The 18,760-nt window shown below is 49.0% G+C and overlaps 1 protein-coding gene across 2 annotated transcripts in view; it reads left to right on the forward strand.

Annotated features, from left to right (window-relative positions):
- The window catches only part of WLS (Wnt ligand secretion mediator), a 137,367-nt gene that overhangs the window by 86,516 nt on the left and 32,091 nt on the right, over positions 1–18,760 (forward strand). For both annotated transcript variants that reach the window (XM_027874046.1, XM_027874047.1), the window contains exons 3-6: positions 686–810; positions 14,808–14,969; positions 15,795–15,931; positions 16,925–17,093. In XM_027874046.1, coding sequence (XP_027729847.1) covers positions 686–810; positions 14,808–14,969; positions 15,795–15,931; positions 16,925–17,093 — 593 coding nt within the window. The remainder of the gene's footprint in view (positions 1–685; positions 811–14,807; positions 14,970–15,794; positions 15,932–16,924; positions 17,094–18,760) is intronic.

The raw sequence follows: 18,760 nt of genomic DNA on the forward strand, positions 1-18,760 counted from the left end.
CTGTCTATCTCTCCTCCCTCTTTCCCTCCCTTTCCCTGTCTCTCTTCTCTCTCCTCTCTCTCTCTCTCTTTCTCTCTTTCCCTCTCCCTCTCTCTTTCCCTCTCCCTCTGTCCTTCCCTCTCTCCCTCTCTTTCCCTCTCTCCCTCCTTCCCTTTCTTCTCTCTCTTCTCTTTTCTTTCTCTATCTCTCCGCCCTCTTTCCCTCCCTTTCCCCCTCTCTCTTCTCTCTCCTCTCTGTCTCTTTCTCTTTCTTCTCTCTCTCTCTCTTCCTCCCTTTCTTTCCCTCCTTGTCTTTTCTCTTTCTGTCTTTTCTCTCTCTCCCTCCCCTTTCCCTTCCCCCTCTTCCTCTCTTTCTCAACTATACCAGGCTGTCACTCAGATAATTTACACACAAGTAAATGTGAGAAATTCTGAAGACAGAGGTGGTAGTGGGTGTATTAACCAGCGAGAGCCTGAGGCAGGGATGGCTGATCTGACTGGAAGCTTCAGACATTCCATGAATTTCTAGTGTTGTGAATATCATGTTTCCTCCTCCTTTCTTCGTTCCCCTTTGGACGCTGTCAGATTCTTTAACCACTTGGGAGACTTTCTGTAGGTCAGGTGCTCAGCACAGTACCTGGCACATAGTAGGCACTTAATAATGTTTACTGAATTGAATTAAGTGATCAAACCCGTTTTTCTTGCAGAAGAGAACGCAGAAGTCTCCCTTGACGTCTCCTTGGCTTATCGCGATGACTTGTTCACCGAATGGACAGAAATGACCCACGAGAGAGTGCCCCGGAAACTCAAATGCACCTTCACTTCTCCCAAGGTAGGGTCCAGCAGCAGCGGGGAGAGGAGGAATCTCCCTCTCAATCCCAGATATGGGGAAGGATTTTCTTGTTTGGGACACAGAGGTGTGAGCGACAGAGGCTGTTTGGCAGAGCCAGACTTGGTTTCCACCGATCGCTCAAGCAGGAGCGTTTGTGACTACCTCCTGTGTTCTAGACTCTGTGCCAGTGGAAGTTTCAGCTGTTGTTCCGATGTTTTTTAGTCATGCCTGACTCTGTGACCCCATTTGGGGTTTTCTAGGCAAAGAGACTGGAGTGGTTTGCCATTGCCTTCTCCAGCCCACTTTACAGATGAGAAAACTGAGGCAAACAGGAGTAAGTGACTTGCCCTGGGTCACACAGCTAGTGTCTGAATCTGGATTTGAACCCAGGTCTTCCTGATTCCAGGCCCAGTGCTCTATCCACTGTACCACTCCTTAGGTAGAAGACCTGAGTTCAAATCCTCTCTCAGATACTTAATCACCAAGCATTTATTATTCACTTAACTATGTGCTAGGTACTGAAGATAGAAAGAAAAAGTAGAGCCAGCCTCTGCTGTCCAGGAGCTCATATCCCAATATGGCGGACACAGCCCTGTACATGCTGAGTAAATGGAAGGGGACCTTGGTGTGGGAGAAGGGAGGAGAGGGGACCAGGAGAGGCCAGGCAGGTAGTCTTTCAGTTAAGTCAGTAAGGAAGCCAGGGATTCTGAGAGGTGGGATGAAGGAGAGAGAGCATTCCGTGCCCACGCAATAGGAGATGGGAGGCCATGTGTGAGGGGCAGCAATAAGCCAGGGCAGCGAGCTCATAGGGGTGTGCAAAGGAGTGACCCCTGAGAAGACTGAAGAGGTTGGAAGCGCCGGGTTGTAAAGAGCTTTCAATGCCAAGAAAGCATTTGTATTTGATCCTAGGGAGCTCACGAGAGATTATGGAGCCCTGGTCAGACCTCTGCTTATTAGTAAGATCACTTTGGAGGCTGAGTGGAGGATGGACTGGAGGGAGGAGAGACCCAAGGCAGGGACATTGGTTAGGAGACTTGAAATAGTCCAGAGGGAGGTGACGAGGGCCTGAACTAGCGGGGTGGGGGCTGTGTGAGCAGAGAGAAGGGGACACGTGTGGAGGGCTGGGAAAGCAGAGATGACAAGCTCGGGCAATCAACTGGATGTGTTAGGAGTCTCCGATGAAGCCACAGCCGTGAACCCTGGGGGCCGGGAGGATGATGGCATTCTGGACAGTTCTGGGGACATTCCAAAGAAGGCGTAGCATCGGCCTCACCCAATAGTCAAATGAGATCATTTTGGGCAGGAGGGGTTTTGTGAGCCCATCCCCAAAGCCCTTTGCAAACGTGAGCTCCCATCATCAGCCTCAGAACACCCCCGGAGGCCAGAGGGACGTCACCAAGGGCTTCGATACCAGGGTGCCGCTCGCATCTGGGCCAGGGCTTTGTTGTTTGCTTGGCTTGTGAAAGTTCATAGAGTGGCCAGCAGCAGCTTCCTCCTGGCTCAGAGGGCGAGCTCACGGCCTCACTGATCTGCAGAATGATGGGATGGACCACTCTTGGTGGCCTGTGCTTCTGGGCCCTGACCGCCTCTGGAGCCCAGAGACAGAAGGAACCGGAGAAGGCTTCAGACTTTTATCCTGACTTCTCCAAGTTCAAAGTCACAGCCTTGCTGGCTGCCTGTTCCTCCTGCCTCTTGAAGAAGGGTTGTTAGACGGCGCCTGCCTTTGTCTGCCCTAAAAATTATTACCGACATCAGAGTGAGGCAAGTCTGTCCAAACACAGTGCCCGGCGGGTGCTAAAGAGCTTAGTGTTGGTGTCTCTTCTCTGCCTCTCTGTCTCTGTCTCTTTCTGTCTCTCTCTTTTGCTGTGGCTCTGTCCCTCCCTTCCTCCCCAGCTTGCACCAGCTTAAGAGAGCCAATTGTTAAATTTTCAGTAAGAGATTTGCACCTTGGAAATCAACGAACTCTACAAATCAGAGCTTGGTTTATCATTTGTCTAAACTTTTAAAAAGGGATAGAGAAAACGCTGATAAGGTGGGCTAAACTTAAGTGTGCTATGAATACGTTTTCCCCGGAGAGCCAGTTGTTAAACACTGACCAGCACATTTTTGCGTCTCCCTTGTGCACAAAGCTCTCTTCCCTTGGCTTTCTCGGCAGGGGTCCTGATGGGCTGAGCCCCACGGAATTCATGGATGATCTCCCTCCAGGACTGTGCCTAGGTGGTCATTGACTTCATGAGCAAGTACAGGGGATTAGGGACAACTTCCAGCTCATTACAAACATGGACATCTATCCAAATGATGTTGATAAATTGTGAGTCTGATTCTTACTGGCAATCCTAAAGGCGTGAGACTCACAAACGCTGCTGTCCTCAGGTCACTTGGGGCCATCTTGCCATGTAGACTTCCCAGCCGTGGGCAGGGCACTCCAGCCTGCCTGCTGATTCCTCTTCCACCTGGCAGGAGAGGAGAGAGTAGAACGAATCTTGCTCTTCTTGTCCCCAGCTGCCCCTTCTCCTAAAGCCTTGCAGGGCCCATCTCCAGGAGTCCCCGGGGCTGCACCACCCACAGCCAGACCTACTACAGTCTGCCTTCCTTTCCATTCCCTTTGCTGTCACCAAATCTTTGGCCCCTCATACTTTTCCCTGGGGCTTTTTCAGTAGCCCAGCCTCAGTTTCTCTCTTTTCTACTCATCCCACAAGCCACTACCTAATATACTAATTTTTATAGGGTGTGACCCTAGTCCTGTTACTTCCTGGCCAAAAACTCTTCAGTGGCTTCTGATCCCGCTGCCTAAAACCCAAACTCCTAAGGAGGTGAACCAAGGTGTCTCCTTCCCTTACTGACTTTTTCCTCTGCTATGCTCCGGCTACGCCTCCAATCGGGTGACACATTGTTTGTGCTTGGCTTCCCATCCTGGTGGCTCTGCTGTATGATCTTGGCCAAGTGACTTTACCTCTGTTCCTCAGTTTCCTCACCTGTAAAATGAGAGGATCCAGCTGGTTGGTCTCTGAAGTCTTTCCCAGTTCTGGGTCCAAGAGGGTGTGACTTCTGGGCTCTGAGCATTCCCAAGACGTGTGCAAGCCCCTCTGTATTCCAAGGTCTCTGTGAAAAGACCAGCTTTCCTTTTCTGGAGGCCAAAGTAGTGGGGGAGCAATCTCTGTCTCAGTTTCTTCATCTATAAAATGGGAATAAAAAGATCTCCCAGGGTTGGTAGGAAGATTAAATGAGGCAATAATAACAGTGCGCATTTATTTAACGCTGTATGCTGTACACCCTTTATGGTTGTGATCTCATAGCTAGTCACACTAAGTGTCTAAGGCAGGATTTGAACTCTGTTCTTCCTGATTCCAAGTCTGGCACTCTAACCACTGAACCACAGAGGTGCCTAACTTCTTAGAGGCTTCAGTCTGTCTGTCCAGGCAGGGGGAGTGAGGGAGGTTAGGAAGAGAAAGCTGTGTGCCCGAGGGTGGTGGGTCTTTCTCCCAGCTGGAAGGGGCTTCATCCCATCCACAGGAGCCTGGACAAGGGCTCCCCCAGCTTCTACCTGAAAAGAAGCCTTCAGGGAGGAGGACCCCCGACCCTCCTCTTGGGGGCCACCACACCAATTGTTCAGTTTTCCTGACAGCTCCTGGAAAATCGGGGCCCTGGTGCCCGGTCACTGGGCGGCTCTTCCTTCTGGGCCCACATACCCACACACTCTTTCCAGTGAGGGCTCTTCAGGTAATGGAAGGCAGGTGTCATCCTCCCCACTACACACACCACACACACACACTCTCTCTCTCTCTCACCCACCCCCTCCCTTTGTAGGCCCCACAGCCTCCTCTCTCCTGGCCAGGTGACTCCATCCCTTTGCTGCCCGAGGCCCTACCCCTGGTCCACACCGCCTAGTTCCACACAAGGCCCCTGGGGGGGGGGGTGGCTGGGGCAGAGGCAGCCAGAGTGGCCCCTCACTCACTCCAGCCTCTTGGCCCCCAAGGCCTCATTGATGCTAGCCTGCTGAGCTGCCCCCTGGATCTGGGGCATGGGCTTTATTCGGTTGACCTCCACAAACATTTTCTGAAAAAGACTCTCAGTGACTGCACTTTGCTGTTGGGTGGCCTTCATTTCCTACTGTTTCGCTGCCATCCCTAGGATGTCTCATATGACAAAGAATGAAAAATGGCGGGGGGGATCCACAAAAACTAAGCCAAAAGAAGCCTGACTTCCTCCCCCCAACCCCAAAGAAGCCAAGATGGCGGCCAGGGGAGGGCACCTTCTCATGTTTCTGTTGCAGCCACGCTGGGTGGTTTGGCTCTTGCAGCATTCTGCTTGGACTGTTTCTGTTGTCATACTTGTCTGTTTTCCAGCAAACATTCATCAAATCCCTCCTGAGGGCAAGGCTCTAGGTTTTGTTTGTTTGTTCTGTCATTTTTTGGACTGAACCTGGGATTTCTTGGGGTAGAGAATTTCTGGCAAGGAAGCTCCCTGTACTGATGCAAAATCACACCTTCTCGGGGATGCTGAAAGGCCAAGGTCTCATCTTGGATCGCCCAGCCAGTGTACGTGCCAGAGGCAGGACTGCAACCCAGGCCAACGCTCTCTATTCAGTCTACCATAGAGATGGCACCACGCTGCTTCTCAGGCACTAGCGAGAAAAAAACAAAATGGTGCCTGCCCCTGTGGATAGATTCCACAGAGTGATAGAAACATCATTTCAGAACTGAAAGGGAACACTGATTCTAATCCTTTCACTTTATAGATGATTAAACTGAGGCACGGTGGTTAAATGACTTATCCAGGGTCATATGGCTGGTATCTGAAAATAGTTTGGACGAAAGACCACAATTCCTCCCTGCCCGCCCCCCTTCCTTGTCCTTGCTGTGGGGGGAGGAAAGTAGTGAGGTCTGTGTTGGTTGGTGGTCCGGGGAGCCGAAGGAGCCTCCAGCTTCAGGGTCTGCAGCTGGAAGAGACTCCAGTGGCCAACCCTTTCACTTTACAGATGAGGAAACCAAGGCAAAGAGAGGTGCAGGAATTTGCATGCGGTCACACAGGTGGTCAGAAGCAGAGCCAAGCTCTTGTCTGAAGAAAGGGAAATAGCAGAAAGGAAATGGGAGCTTTGGGTGAGGGAAGAAGCTGGAGCCCAGGCTCAGGGCTTAGGCTAGGGAAGAGAGAAAATGCTTCCCATGATAACAAGGGAAGAGTCAGGTAGATGGGGGAGGGGCTCTCAATCTGGAGATGGGCATGGCAGTTTATAACAGACCATGTGAGCTACCCTGTCAGCCAGTGAAGCTGAAGGGGTATGTGTGTGGGGTTTTTTTTTATTATAATTTAAAGTTATAAGAATAGAATAACATTGTGGGACGCATGATTTTAAAAAAGATTGTCTCAGTTTCCACAGTGTTTTATTTGTAGAGGGCTGGGGTTCTGCCCAAGTCAGCTCCTTAATTATCTGCTCCTTAATTATCTGTGGGGTCTGTGAAGTCTTCAGACTCCAAAAGGTGCGAAGAAAATGAATCACTGATCTGTCCCTCGTGACAGCAATTTAAATTTAGTCTGGGGTGTCAGAGCTGCAATCAGAAATGACTTCAGAGCTGGGGGCCCTGGTGGAAGGGACCGTCAAGGAAAGAATCAAAGTCTCTCCACCTGCTGTAGTTTGTCCTAATTAGCTGCTCCATCAGGAGGCTGGGGGAGGGTTCCTTTCCAAATCTGTTAGTGACTCACTTTGGCAAAATCTAGGTTCCGCTTGGAAATCTCCACTGGATGGTGTGAATTTTCTTGTACGCCCTATTGGCCAAGCAGATGGCTGAATATCTGCCTGAATTGAGGGGGACGGATGGGGGGGGAGGTGCTGCACCTGTGATGTCAGTGGTATGGGGAAGCCCTCGGTGAGGAAGCTCTCTCCACCAAAGCAGGCTGCCATCTTCCTTGCAGTGTGCAGTCCTTAGGGGTCTTACCCTGGGGTCTGTGAATTTCATAAAAATATATTTTAATAACTGCATTTTAACATGATTGGTTTCCTTTGTTATCCTGTGTATTTTATTCTCTGCCTTCAAAACCATTATTCTGAGAAAAGATCCACAGGATTCATTGGACTCCCAAAGGAAGTTAAGACATACAGAAAGGTGGGAGAAAAAAAAAAAACCACCCAGTATGGGTGCCCAAAGCAGGTGGCCACAACACTCTCAAGTGTGCCTGAACAAGGTTAAGGTGCAATTGGGATACGTTTAACCAAATAAATAAAAATACAGCAAAGAGTGCAGCCCTTTCCCACTGGTATTGGAGTGACATCACTGGAGTAGAGCACTGGGAGGTGTGTTAGAGGCAGGACTTGAACCCAAGGCTTGGGGGCTCTCAGTACAGTACTCACACCCCTCCTCCATGAAGATGAGGCACCACAGACTCATGTGACCAAGTCCCTCTCATGTGTTCTTTCCGCTGGACTCTGGAGACTTCACACATAGCGCTGACCCCTCCCCACTTCGGCCCAGCCTCTCCTCCTGTATACTTTCCCCCTCCGAGTCTTTATGGCTCTCCTCTCTCTTGGTCCAATTCCCCATCTGACAGCTCCTTCCCAGCCTTCTTTGTTGGCTCATCCACCATTCTGTCATGCTTCCCATGACTTGTGTCTCAGTCCTCTTCTCTTCTCTCTCTACGCTTTTGTTCTCAGCATCACCCTCAGCTCTCATGGGTTTAATAATCATCTCTCTGCAGATTCCATATCTCTATATCCAGCCCCAGTCTTTCCCCTGAGCATCAGGACTGGATCACCAACTGCCAGCAGACACACATGTCATACCAGATGTCCCAGAGAGCTCTCAGACTCGCCACATCCAAAACAGAACTCGCCTTTCCCCAGGCCCACCTTCCCAATTCCATTAAGGCACCACCAGTCTTTCTACTTTTAGGTTCCTAGCCTCAGTGGTACACTGGGCTCCTCACGCTCTCTCACCCTGTTCATCCAACTTCTCGCCAAATCTCACTGTTTCTATCTTCCCCAAATCTCATATCTGATTCCTTCTCTCCACTCACATAGCTACCATCTTATTTCAGGTCCTGTCACCTTTTTGTTTTTTTCGGAGGCAGTCGGGATTAAGTGACTTGCCCAGAGTCACACAGCTAGTAAGTGTCAAGTGTCTGAGGCTGGACCTGAACTCAGGTCCTCCTGACTCCTGGGCTTGTGTTCTATCCATTGCACCATCTAGCTGCCACACCTCATCACTTCTTGCTGAGATTATTGCAATGGCCTCCTAACTGGCCTCCCTGCTTCCAGCCCATCCCATACACTACTGCCAATGAGATTTTCTCCAAGGAAAGATCTGACTGTCTTTCCTCTGCTGAGTAAATGCTAAACGCTTCCTAGTGTGCCCCAGAATGTGAATTCACAACCTGGCCCCAATCTCCATCTTCATCATCCCTTACTCCACTGTCCAGCCCACTGGCCTTTCCCCTGTTCCTCCCCTTCTGTCTGTGTCTCTGCATTTGTTGCCTTTTTCACATGCCCCTCCCTTCCTCCACCTTCTAGGTTCCCTCTCTTGCTATAAGATATAGCTTCAGCACCATTTTATGCATGAAACCTTTCTTGATCTACTCAACTGCTAGTGTCCTCCCTCTCTAACCATCTTTATTTAACTACTTTATACAAGGTAGACAGTTAGGTAGTACAATGGATAGAGTGCCAGGCTTTGGGTCGTGAAGATATGGGTTCAAATCCTGCTCAGACACTCTCTAGCTATGTTACCTTGAACAAGTCATTTAACCTACATCACTCTCAGTTTGTTTATTTATAAAATGAGCACAACAGCATATGCCTCATGGAGTTGTTGATCAAATGAGGTGATACATTACAGTGCCTGGCACATAGTAGGTGCTTAATAAGTGTTTCTTGAGGGGACAGCTACGTGGCGCAGTGGATAGAGCTCCAGCCTTGGAGTTAGGAGGACATGAGTTCAAATGTGACTTCAGAAACTTGACACTTAATAGCTTTGTGACCCTGAGCAAGTCACTTAACCCCAATTACCTCATCAAAAAGCAAAAACAAACAAATAAAAATAAATGTTTCTTGAATTGAGTATCTATAAAGAGCTTTGAAGATCTTAAAAGTGTTATATGAATGTTAGATATTTATTTTTATTCTCTTTATATTTATTCTGTATAGACTGTATATGTATATACACACACATTTATATGCGTATATATGTGTGTATGTGTGTGTGTATATATATATATATATATGGATATTATGTATATATATATATAGTTATTATCTCCCTGATTTGGTATGACCTTGTAGAGAACAGGGATTATTTCATTCTTCATGTTTGTATCATCCTGGCCAGGCACAGTACTTGGTACATAGTAGGGACTTAGTGTATGCTCACTGGTTGATCGATTGACCCAGGAGTAGCCATGAATGCTTCCCCATCAGCTTGGAAAGAGGTCTCCGGTGAAGTGCCCCTGAGATCTGTCCTTTGCTATTGAACCTAAGCTCATAGAGTAAAAGCTGGGAGATGCCTCAATTGTCCCTCTCGTCACAGAATCATAGAATATCTGAGAGTCAAGAGAGACCTTTTAGGCCAAGCGTGGAGACCAGTCAGTACATGAAAGGATCCCCAGTATTAGATATTGCAGCATTTTGCACATGAAGAAACCAAAGCAAAAAGAGATTTAGTGATTTGTCCAAGGTCCCGGAGTGAATAATTGTGTGGGTGCAGCCCCCTGTCTGTCCCACTGAATTCAGACAGGTCCTCAGACTCCAAATCTATTGTTCTTTTCATTGACTTTGACTGCCTCTCATCCTCAATAGTGAAAGGCGTCCAGGACTAAGAGTCAGGACACTTGAGTTCTAATCTTAACCCTCTTAATAATTAACTTGGAGATCTTGGGCGAGCGGCAGAGCCCTTCCAGCCCTCAGTTCATGTGTCTATAAATGAAGAAGCCAAACCAGATGGCCTCTGGAGAATCTTTTGCCTCCAAAATGCCATGATTCTACAATGTTGTCCTTAGCTCATTCTGTACTCCAGCCAAACTAGAATCCATTTCAAAAATTCCTGTATGAAGAGTCCTTTGAGATGATCTTGTCTACTCCCATCATTTTACAGATGAGGAAACTGAGACTCAGAATGAGAGAGTGACTTGGCCAAGACCACCAAGCTAGGAAGTAGCTGTCTGGGATTCTGCCATGAGCTATTCTTTATTACAGCCTCCTCCTTTTCTGCGTCTCTGTCTTGGGGGAGCAAAGTGATGGAGTGGTGAGGGCCCTGGATTGGAGGCCATGTCTCAACACTCTGCTACTTACATCCTGGCTGGGTTCTTGGGAAAGTCAATTAACTTAGCTGTAATAAGATTTCGTCATCTAAATGAGGTTCTACTAGGGGATTTCTAACATCCATTCCATATCTCTATCCTCGTCGGTAAGTCAACAAGTATTTATTAAGTCCCTACCATGTGCCAGGCACTGTGCTAAGCACTGAGGACACAAAGAAAGGACTTTCTGTAGGGCATGGCACATAAGCCGGTAAGGCTTCAAAAACTAGGCATTCTCAGGCTCAGGTGAGAAGAGCAACCCTGGCCCAGAAGCAGCAGATGAATTCTGGGAAATAGTGGGCAGGCCAGTTTGGGTCAAACATGGAGTCTGTGTGACAGAGCGTGATGGGAAGTCAGCCTAGAGCAGTAGGTAGGAGCCAGACCATTAATGAATTTTAACGGACAATGTGAGAAGCTTGTGTTTTGTTCTAGAGACGGTTGAGAGCTACCAAAGGTCTTTGCCCTGGGGTATATCGGACCTGGGCTGTAGAAATATTGATTTGGTAGCTGTGTGGAGGATGAGTTGGAGAGGAGAGACTCAGGAAATTCTAGCTAGGAGGTTGTTGGAGTCCTCTAGGTGAAAGGGGTTGAGGGTTTGAGCTGCAGTAGTTGTCCTGTGAGCAGAGAAAAGGAAATAGGTGTTGAGAGATGTTGGAAAGGTGGAATCAACACTACTTAGACATGGCGGCATGAGAATGATGTGCTATGATGGTGCCCTCAACTAAAACAGGCAAGTGTGGCTGCGAGAGGAGTCAGTTTAGGGGAGACTATATGGAGTTCTGGTTTGGACATGTTGAGTTTGAGATGCCTATGGAAAAACCAGGTGAGGATATTTGGAAGACCAAAACTCAAAAGAGATAAGGGCTGGATCTATGGATCTGGGAGTCACCTATATGGAGATTATAATGAAACCCATGGGAGCTGATGAGATCACTGAGAGAAAAGATGTAGGAAGAGCAAAGAAGGCCAGGTCAGAATTTTTGTGGAATACCCATGGTTTGAGAGCAGGTCACAGATATCCAGCAAAGGAGAATTAGAAGGAGCAGATGGATAGGTGGGAGGAGAATCTGGAGAGATTTGTGTCATGAAAACCAGGAAAGTGAGAGTAGCCAGGAGGAGGGACATAACAGTGGGCAACGAGATTAAAAAGGGGGGCGGGGTAAGAAGTGAGAACAGGCCATCAGATTCAGCAGCTCCAAGATCATTGGTAAAGTTGGAATGAGCAGTTACAGTCGAATAACGCGGTCTTACTGCAAAAGGCTGAGAAATGGACCAGAGTTTAGGAAACAAAGGCAGTGAGTGTAGGTAGTTTTTGCTCATTTTTTTTTAACTGTGAAAGGAAACAAAGAGGGAAAATGAGATTCTGAGAGAAGATTTTTGTTTTGTTTTAAAGAATAAGGGTAGACCTGCTGGGTTTGTAGACAAAAGAGGAGCCAATATATGGGGAGAGATGGAAGATTAGAGAAGGCAGGGGAGGGTGTGGGGATGACTATAGGGGCAAAAAGGACCACAGGGTCCTTACTATAGAACCCCCACTAATTAGGGTGGTACACTTAGAGCTTGAAGGGACCTCAGAGGGCCAACTTCTTCATTTGCAGATGAGGAAACTGAGGCAGACAAGTGAAGAGGTCACCCAGGTAGCTTACAAGTCAAAGCTAAGATATGAGCCCAAATCCTCTGCTGCTCCATTCAGAGTTCTTTCTTTAGTAAAATTTAATTTTTCCCCACTTAACAAAAAACTCCTTTCTCTCCGTCCCACCTCCCCCAAGCATTAAAAAACAAAACAAGAAAAACAGAAGCCTTGTAACACATTTTCATAGTCAATTAAAACAAATCCCCACATTTTCCAACCAAAGAATATACCTGCGCTTTCTGCATTGCCGAGTGCAGCCTTGGTGCCCAGTCAAGAGGAGGGCGGGGAGCAGGTTTGCTCGTTGCATTCCTCAGGGTTCCAGCATCTCCTGAGCTGCTTGGCCCTCCAATGTTGTCATTGTTGTAATGATGTTTCTTTTGCTTTTACTCACTTTACTTTGTATCGGTTCGTACAGGTCTTCCCAGGAACCTCTAACCCCGTCCCTTTCATCATTTCTTATGGCACCATTGTATTCCATTAGATCATTAATCTGTTCAGGCATTCTCTAGTTGATTACCCCTGTGTTCTTTCAATAATCTCCCTCCCGGGGTCCTACTGACCCAAACTTGGGTCCTTCTAGAACCTCTGGGAGCCCTGTTTCCCATAACCCTTCTTCTGTGCCTCTTCCCTTCTCCTCTGCTTTGCTAGCATGTAGGTTACAGTTTAACCCTTTACACACATTATCTTGTTTCACCCTCACAACAACTCTGTGAAAAGTGCTATCATTATCCCCGTTTTAAAGGCAGGGAGACTAAGGCTGAGAGTCTGAGTCATACCCCCAGAATTATACAGCTAGCATCTAGGGTAGGAGACTAACTCAGGTCTTCCTCATTCCGAGGCAAACACTGTACCGCCTGGTTGCCTCATAAAAGGGGGATCTGTCATGCTTTGAATCCAGCCTTGAATCAAATGGAGTTGTCTTTTTTCTCCCAGGGAAAATTCCTTAATTAATTCCAAGGCCCCTCTACATAGCATGCTCATACAGGGGTGCTAGTGCATACGCATGAGTGTGTGTACACACACACACACACACACACACACACACACACACACACACCCCGAGTCTCAGTCTCAGGCAGAGCAAAATTTGTCTTCTGAAAGGAAGCTCTCCCTCATCTTCTCTCTACTTCCTGCTCATGCCTGCCATCTTACCCAGAGTGTGGTGGACTGACCTGGCTGGTTAAATGAGACTTTAGGGTCTCTTAGTGGAGTCCCTGGAGATATCTGTACTCCCATGCAGAGATTTCATTGGTGGCTTCCTTACTGTCTGAATTTCCACCCTGCCATGTCTCCAGCCCTATCCTCTCATCTGTCCACATATTCTCATTTCCATGACTAGGAGCTGGGCAGCCTTCATGCCTTCATACTCTCCCATACAGTAATTTTGCCCATGAAAGTAACTTTGATCAAGCATTGTGACCATCTACATATGGTAGGTAGACACTGTCTAGAAGATTTAGAGACTATTGACAAAGATCCCCAAATGGCCTTCCTAAGGCATGTGTTTGATGTCACTCCCCTACTCCAGAGCCTTCAGGAGCTCCCAAAGTTACCTCCCAAAGAAAATACGTGTTCTTCAGCCTGGCATTCAAAACCCTTTACAGTCTGGATAGAGAGGATATGTACAATGCTGTATCGCCCAGCTCCAACCCCATCCAATGCAGGCTCAATGTCCTGCCCAATAGAGCTATCCCAAAGAGGAATCACTTGCTTCCAGAAGTGCTGGGATTCATCTTAGAGGTCTTCAGGCAGAGAGTGGATGATGACTTATTGGGTATGTCATAACGGATCCCTTGGCTTGGATGAGGTGGAGTCCTTTCAGCTATTCAAATTCTGACATTCTGTGAGTCAGTGAGTTTTTATTAAGTACCTACTGTGTGTATACAGGAAAGAATCACGAGACTGGTGAAAGACCTGGAGTTCATTGTGGTCATCAAGGTTTGGTTGAAGGAATTGGGGAGGCTGAGCCAAGTGTGTGAAGGGCAATAACCTTTAAGAAGGATGAGGCTTGTCCTGTTTGAATTAGGAGCAGTGCGGGGGATGGGGGTGGGGGTGGAGGCTATAAAAAATTGGTCTGATCCAAGGCAGGACTTCACAACAGCTGGAGCTGTCCGAAATGTTATGGGCACCTGGGGAGGCAGTGAGCCCCTCATCGCTGGGTTGGTCTTCAAGCAGGGGATAGATGACCAATTGTGAGGGTCCAGGTTGGACTAGATGCCCTCAGAGATTCTGTGTGTGTGTGTGTGTGTGTGTGTGTGTGTGTGTGTGTTTGCATGCCTGTGTGTGTAATAGTGTAATAGTTTAACTTGGCATTAATAGCTGTACTGGATTCATCCACCTTCTACTTGGGCAAATCTTCTAGATACTTGTGGGCAAACACTGCCATTTTTATCTTTGTTTCCCCAGCACCTGGCACATAATAGGCACTTAATAAATGCTCATTCGATAGAAATGGATCTGGGCAATATGTCTTCCCCATAGCCTTACCTCTTCCTTCTCTTTAGAATGACTTGGAGTTCATTGGGCAACCTTGGTAGAGCTTCAGGGCTCCACATTAACTAATAATCATGGGCTCCTCCAGGACCATTGAGTAGAAGTTTCAGAGATGAATATAGGCTCATGATGTTAGGGAAAATATCCTAATGATTAGACCTGCCTCACAGTGGGATGAGCCACCTCAGGAGGTGACGGGTCCTTTCGCCTTCATCCTGAGCACTTCTGTTTTCTGTCACCAGCTGGGTGGCCAATGGATGAGGGCAATAGGATCACAGATGTAGACCTAGGAGGGGATCTCAGAAGCTGGCTCATCCAACCCCCTCATTTTACAGAGAAAGAATCTGAACCTGGGGAGGCTGTGACCTGCCCAAGATCATGTAGGAAGTAAGTGTCAGAGGTAGAGTATTGTAGGGGGAGCTCTTGGTCAGGTAAGGACCGGACTAACTGGCCCTTGGGCTCTCTTCCAGAGTGGGGGCTGTGTCACTGCCCCTGCAAGAGTAAGCAGAAGTTGGCTGTGACCTGGGGAGAAGTCTTGGGGCCTTAACGGGGTCCACCATCAACCTCAACCCCCATCCTTTTCCTCCAGATTCCAGAACACGAGGGCCGTTACTACGAATGTGACGTTCTCCCTTTCATGGAAATCGGGACCGTGGCTCACAAGTACTATCTCTTCAATATCCGGCTGCCGGTGAATGAAAAGAAGAAAATCAATGTCGGCATTGGGGAGATCAAGGACATCCGCTTGGTGGTGAGTGCGAATCAGGGGTCTCACTGCTGATGGGCCCTGCACACTTCCCATGAAACACCCTGAGTATGTGGTACTGGTTCTCAGAGCACTGGCCATCTCACTTAACTAACATCCCACTGGCCTCACTGGAAAAATGGGAATGATATTAGCTGCTGCCGGCTTCTCCAGGGGTCAGGAGCAGGGTGTGCAGAGGGTAGAGCGGTAGGTCTAGCATCAGGAAGGCATGAGGCAGCAGCATCAGGAAGACCCGAACCTTTGGCCTCTTGAGAAGCCATCTGCTTCCCAAGTTCAGAGTTCAGAGAGGAACAGACCCCCTTGAGCTCACCTTCTGTTTGGATAAGGAAGAGCCACCCCCAAATCTAAACCTGGTCAGCTCTCAACTGCTCCCTTCTCTGTCACCAATGGGCAAGTCAGTCTCATGTGCTCCGCTCGAGAAATGGGGTGGGGATCCTAGCCATGATTAGTGTACCTGGAAGGTAGTGAGTGTTAACTCTGCCTACAAACCGGCTTCTCCCCCTTCACCTTCCCCCCGATTTAATGGCAGAAAATCACACTTAGCCCTTACAGCCGCCAAGCTGATTTTGCCTTTTCCTGCTTCCCTCGCTTTATATCGCCTTCCATTACCTTGCATTTTTATATGTGTGTATATACATATGTACATATATATATATAATGTATATATATCTTGTATATATTTTCCCACATATGTATTTTGTGTAACCTCCTTGAAGGTGGGGACGGTCACATTTTTGTCTTTGGAAGGTGGCCCATAGTAGGTGCTCAGTAAAGAAATACGTGTTGTTTGCTTATATGACTTCTCCCTAGGGAATCCATCAAAACGGAGGCTTCACCAAGGTGTGGTTTGCCATGAAAACCTTCCTGACGCCCAGCATCTTCATCATCATGGTGTGGTACTGGCGACGGATCACCATGATGACGCGCCCTCCCGTCCTACTGGAGAAGTGAGTCATGACTCCCGTGGGGATAGCGGCCCCCTCCATCTCTCACCCTCCTATGCCCTTTGCAAACAGCCTCTGAGGGATCTGATTGGGGGCCGGGGTCTGCTCCCAGAAGGGAATTTCTCCTCTCTTTTTTCACATGGCTACCTGTGGGTTAGTGTGAGGGAGCAAGCAGAGTTTTGGCTTTAAGTCAGGATAGATCCGGATCAAAATCCCCACTCTGATGCCCTCCCTAGCTGTATGACCACCGGCAAGTCTCCCAATCACTCTGGCTCTCTGCCTTTTTAAATAAAGGGACTTCCTTGTCTGTCAGATGAGCCCAGTGATGGTGCCTACAGCATTTCCCTCAGAGCTGTTGTGACGCTCTAGTGAGATGATGTATATAGAGAACTATGTAAAAGCCTGTGGTTATTATTACCTGCCTTTTCCGTAGTCAGAGAGGAAGGTCCCCGAGAGCTGGGAGGACCGGGGAAGCTTCAAGGAGAAGGCAGCCCCTGACATGGGCCTGATGGGGCCAGATTGTGCAGAGCCTCAGACGCCTAGGGAGGGAGAGACTCGTGTATCTGTGTTTGATTTCCTGCAGTGGACAAGGCTTCCAGAGTGAGGCCAGTGGTTGGCATCAGGATCCCCGACCAAAGCCCCTCAGTTCCCCACTCTGCCAGCCAGTGGACAGCCCCTGCAGAAGGTGGCCAGCACCGAGGGTCCCCCAGAGGTGCAGTGAAGGGCTGGACCCTAGCTCAGTGACCCTCATCACCTCGCCAGCCGTTGGGTGACGCCTCTGGACAGGGTCCAGCTGGGGGCGATAGAGAGCCAAGAGGCTGCCGGTGGTGATCACGGTGGCGGTGTTGGCGTGTGCCTTATTGTGCACAAAGCACTTTCTCTCCACCCACGGTCTTGTGGCTTCCCCCACGTCCCCGGGTCCCTCGGCCCCCAGGAGCTCCTCATGCCTTCTGAAGCCCTCTGGCCTGGCACTTCCCATCTCTTTCTCCTCTCCAGAGTCATCTTTGCCCTGGGGATCTCCATGACTTTCATCAACCTCCCAGTGGAGTGGTTTTCCATTGGCTTCGACTGGACCTGGATGCTGCTCTTTGGGGACATCAGACAAGGGATTTTCTACGCCATGCTCCTCTCCTTCTGGATTATCTTCTGTGGTGAGCACATGATGGTAAGAGCACCAAGTGCAGCGGCCGGCCACAGAGGATTTCTGGTGGCCAGGCTTCCTCGTCTACACTGCCAGCCTTGTTTGGAGATTGCCTTGAACTAGAATTAGCCCCTTATTTAGCCCTAGGGCCTGGTAAATGGAAGGATGATGTGGTTCACCGCCATGAGAAGCAGTGGGAGAATGGACAGAGTCCTGCACTGGGGGTCAGAGGACCCGGGTTCAAAACCTGACCCTGAACCTGACCACCTATGTCACCCTAGGTGGGTCATTTCCCATCCCCAGGTCTCAGTTTCTTTATCTTCAAAATGTGGGAGCTGATAATAACAGCTATCATTTACTTTGACTTTAAAGTCAGATATTCTTATTGTTACTATAATTATCCTAATTTACAGATAAAGTAAACTGAGGCAGATAGAGGTGACACACAGCTAGTAAGTGTCTGAGGCCTGATTTGAACTCAGGTCTTCCTGAATCTAAGCCAGAGCTCTATGCATTGTTCTATCCAGCTGCTTGCTCTGATCCCTGGGATCCCTTTGGGATGGTCCTCATTCCCTCGGGTTGTTTTGAGAATGACTGGGAGACCTACTCCTTCCCTGGCCCACTGCCCTTATAGCCCTGCTCAGTCTTCAAAGAGGGGAGGTTGAGGCTTCTACCCATTGCTTCTTGTGCTGTGCTGATCAGGAGAGTGTAGCAGCCTCTCTTTGGCACGTGCCCAGGGCAGCACGGGCATGGATGATGGGGGTGAGAACAATAATAATCATTTTGTTAAAGGCAGTGTGGCTTACTGTCCAGAGAGCTGGTCCCAGAGTAGAGAAGCCCCGGGCTCAAGTCTTGCCCCTTCCACACACCAGCTGGTGACTCTGGCTAACCAGCTAACCTCCCAGGTCCCCAGGCAGCTCTGAGAGGCCGTAACTGCAGAGAAGGGGTCGTCCTTCATTCATGCAGGGAAGTTTCCTCAACCGATGAAATCATAGGCTGGGACCAAAAATAAAAGAGGATGTCCCAGCAGGGTCCTAGATTCCAGCTTAGAGGCCAGGGCTGGGACCCCTGCTCACAGTCTCCTGGAGGATCACTGCTGGAGGCAACAGCCTGGGTCCTCCATCAGATGGTAACGGGGAAAGGGAAAACTCTGCTCTTCACATCCCAGCTCAGCCACTGAATAGCTCTGTCACCTTGGGCAAGTATTTTCTCCTCTGAACAGTGAGGGAGCTGGAGCAGATTGCCCCTGGCTCAGAGGCCCCTTCCAAGGCTGAAATTCTAGGAGATGGAGGTGCGAGCCATGGAAAGAGGCCGGCCCAGGAACAGGGGAAAGGCTGAGGCGCATTCTTGACAGGAGGGGCAATGGGGAGTCCACCTCAGCCTCAGGCCGTGAGGGGTCTCCCTTTTTTCTTTTTTTCTTTTTCTATCTCTTCAGTCTCATTCCCCTCTGTTTTCTCTCCCTCTCCCCTACTTTCCGTCTCTCTCCTCCTGCCTCCATGTTCTGCCTTTCCCTTCCCTCCCCCCACCCCCTTTTCTTCCTCCTCTCTTATCTTTTCTCTCTCTTCTCCCCTTCTGCTCTCTCCTCTCCCTCCCTCCCTCCCTCTCTCTCTCTCTCCTTCTCCCCCCCCTCCCTCCCTCTCTCTCTCCCCCCCTCTCCCTCCTCTCTCTCTCTCTCTCTCTCTCTCTCTCCC

This window comes from Vombatus ursinus, unplaced genomic scaffold, assembly GCF_900497805.2.
Source record: "Vombatus ursinus unplaced genomic scaffold, bare-nosed wombat genome assembly UNPS02014804.1, whole genome shotgun sequence".
NCBI lineage: Eukaryota > Metazoa > Chordata > Mammalia > Diprotodontia > Vombatidae > Vombatus > Vombatus ursinus.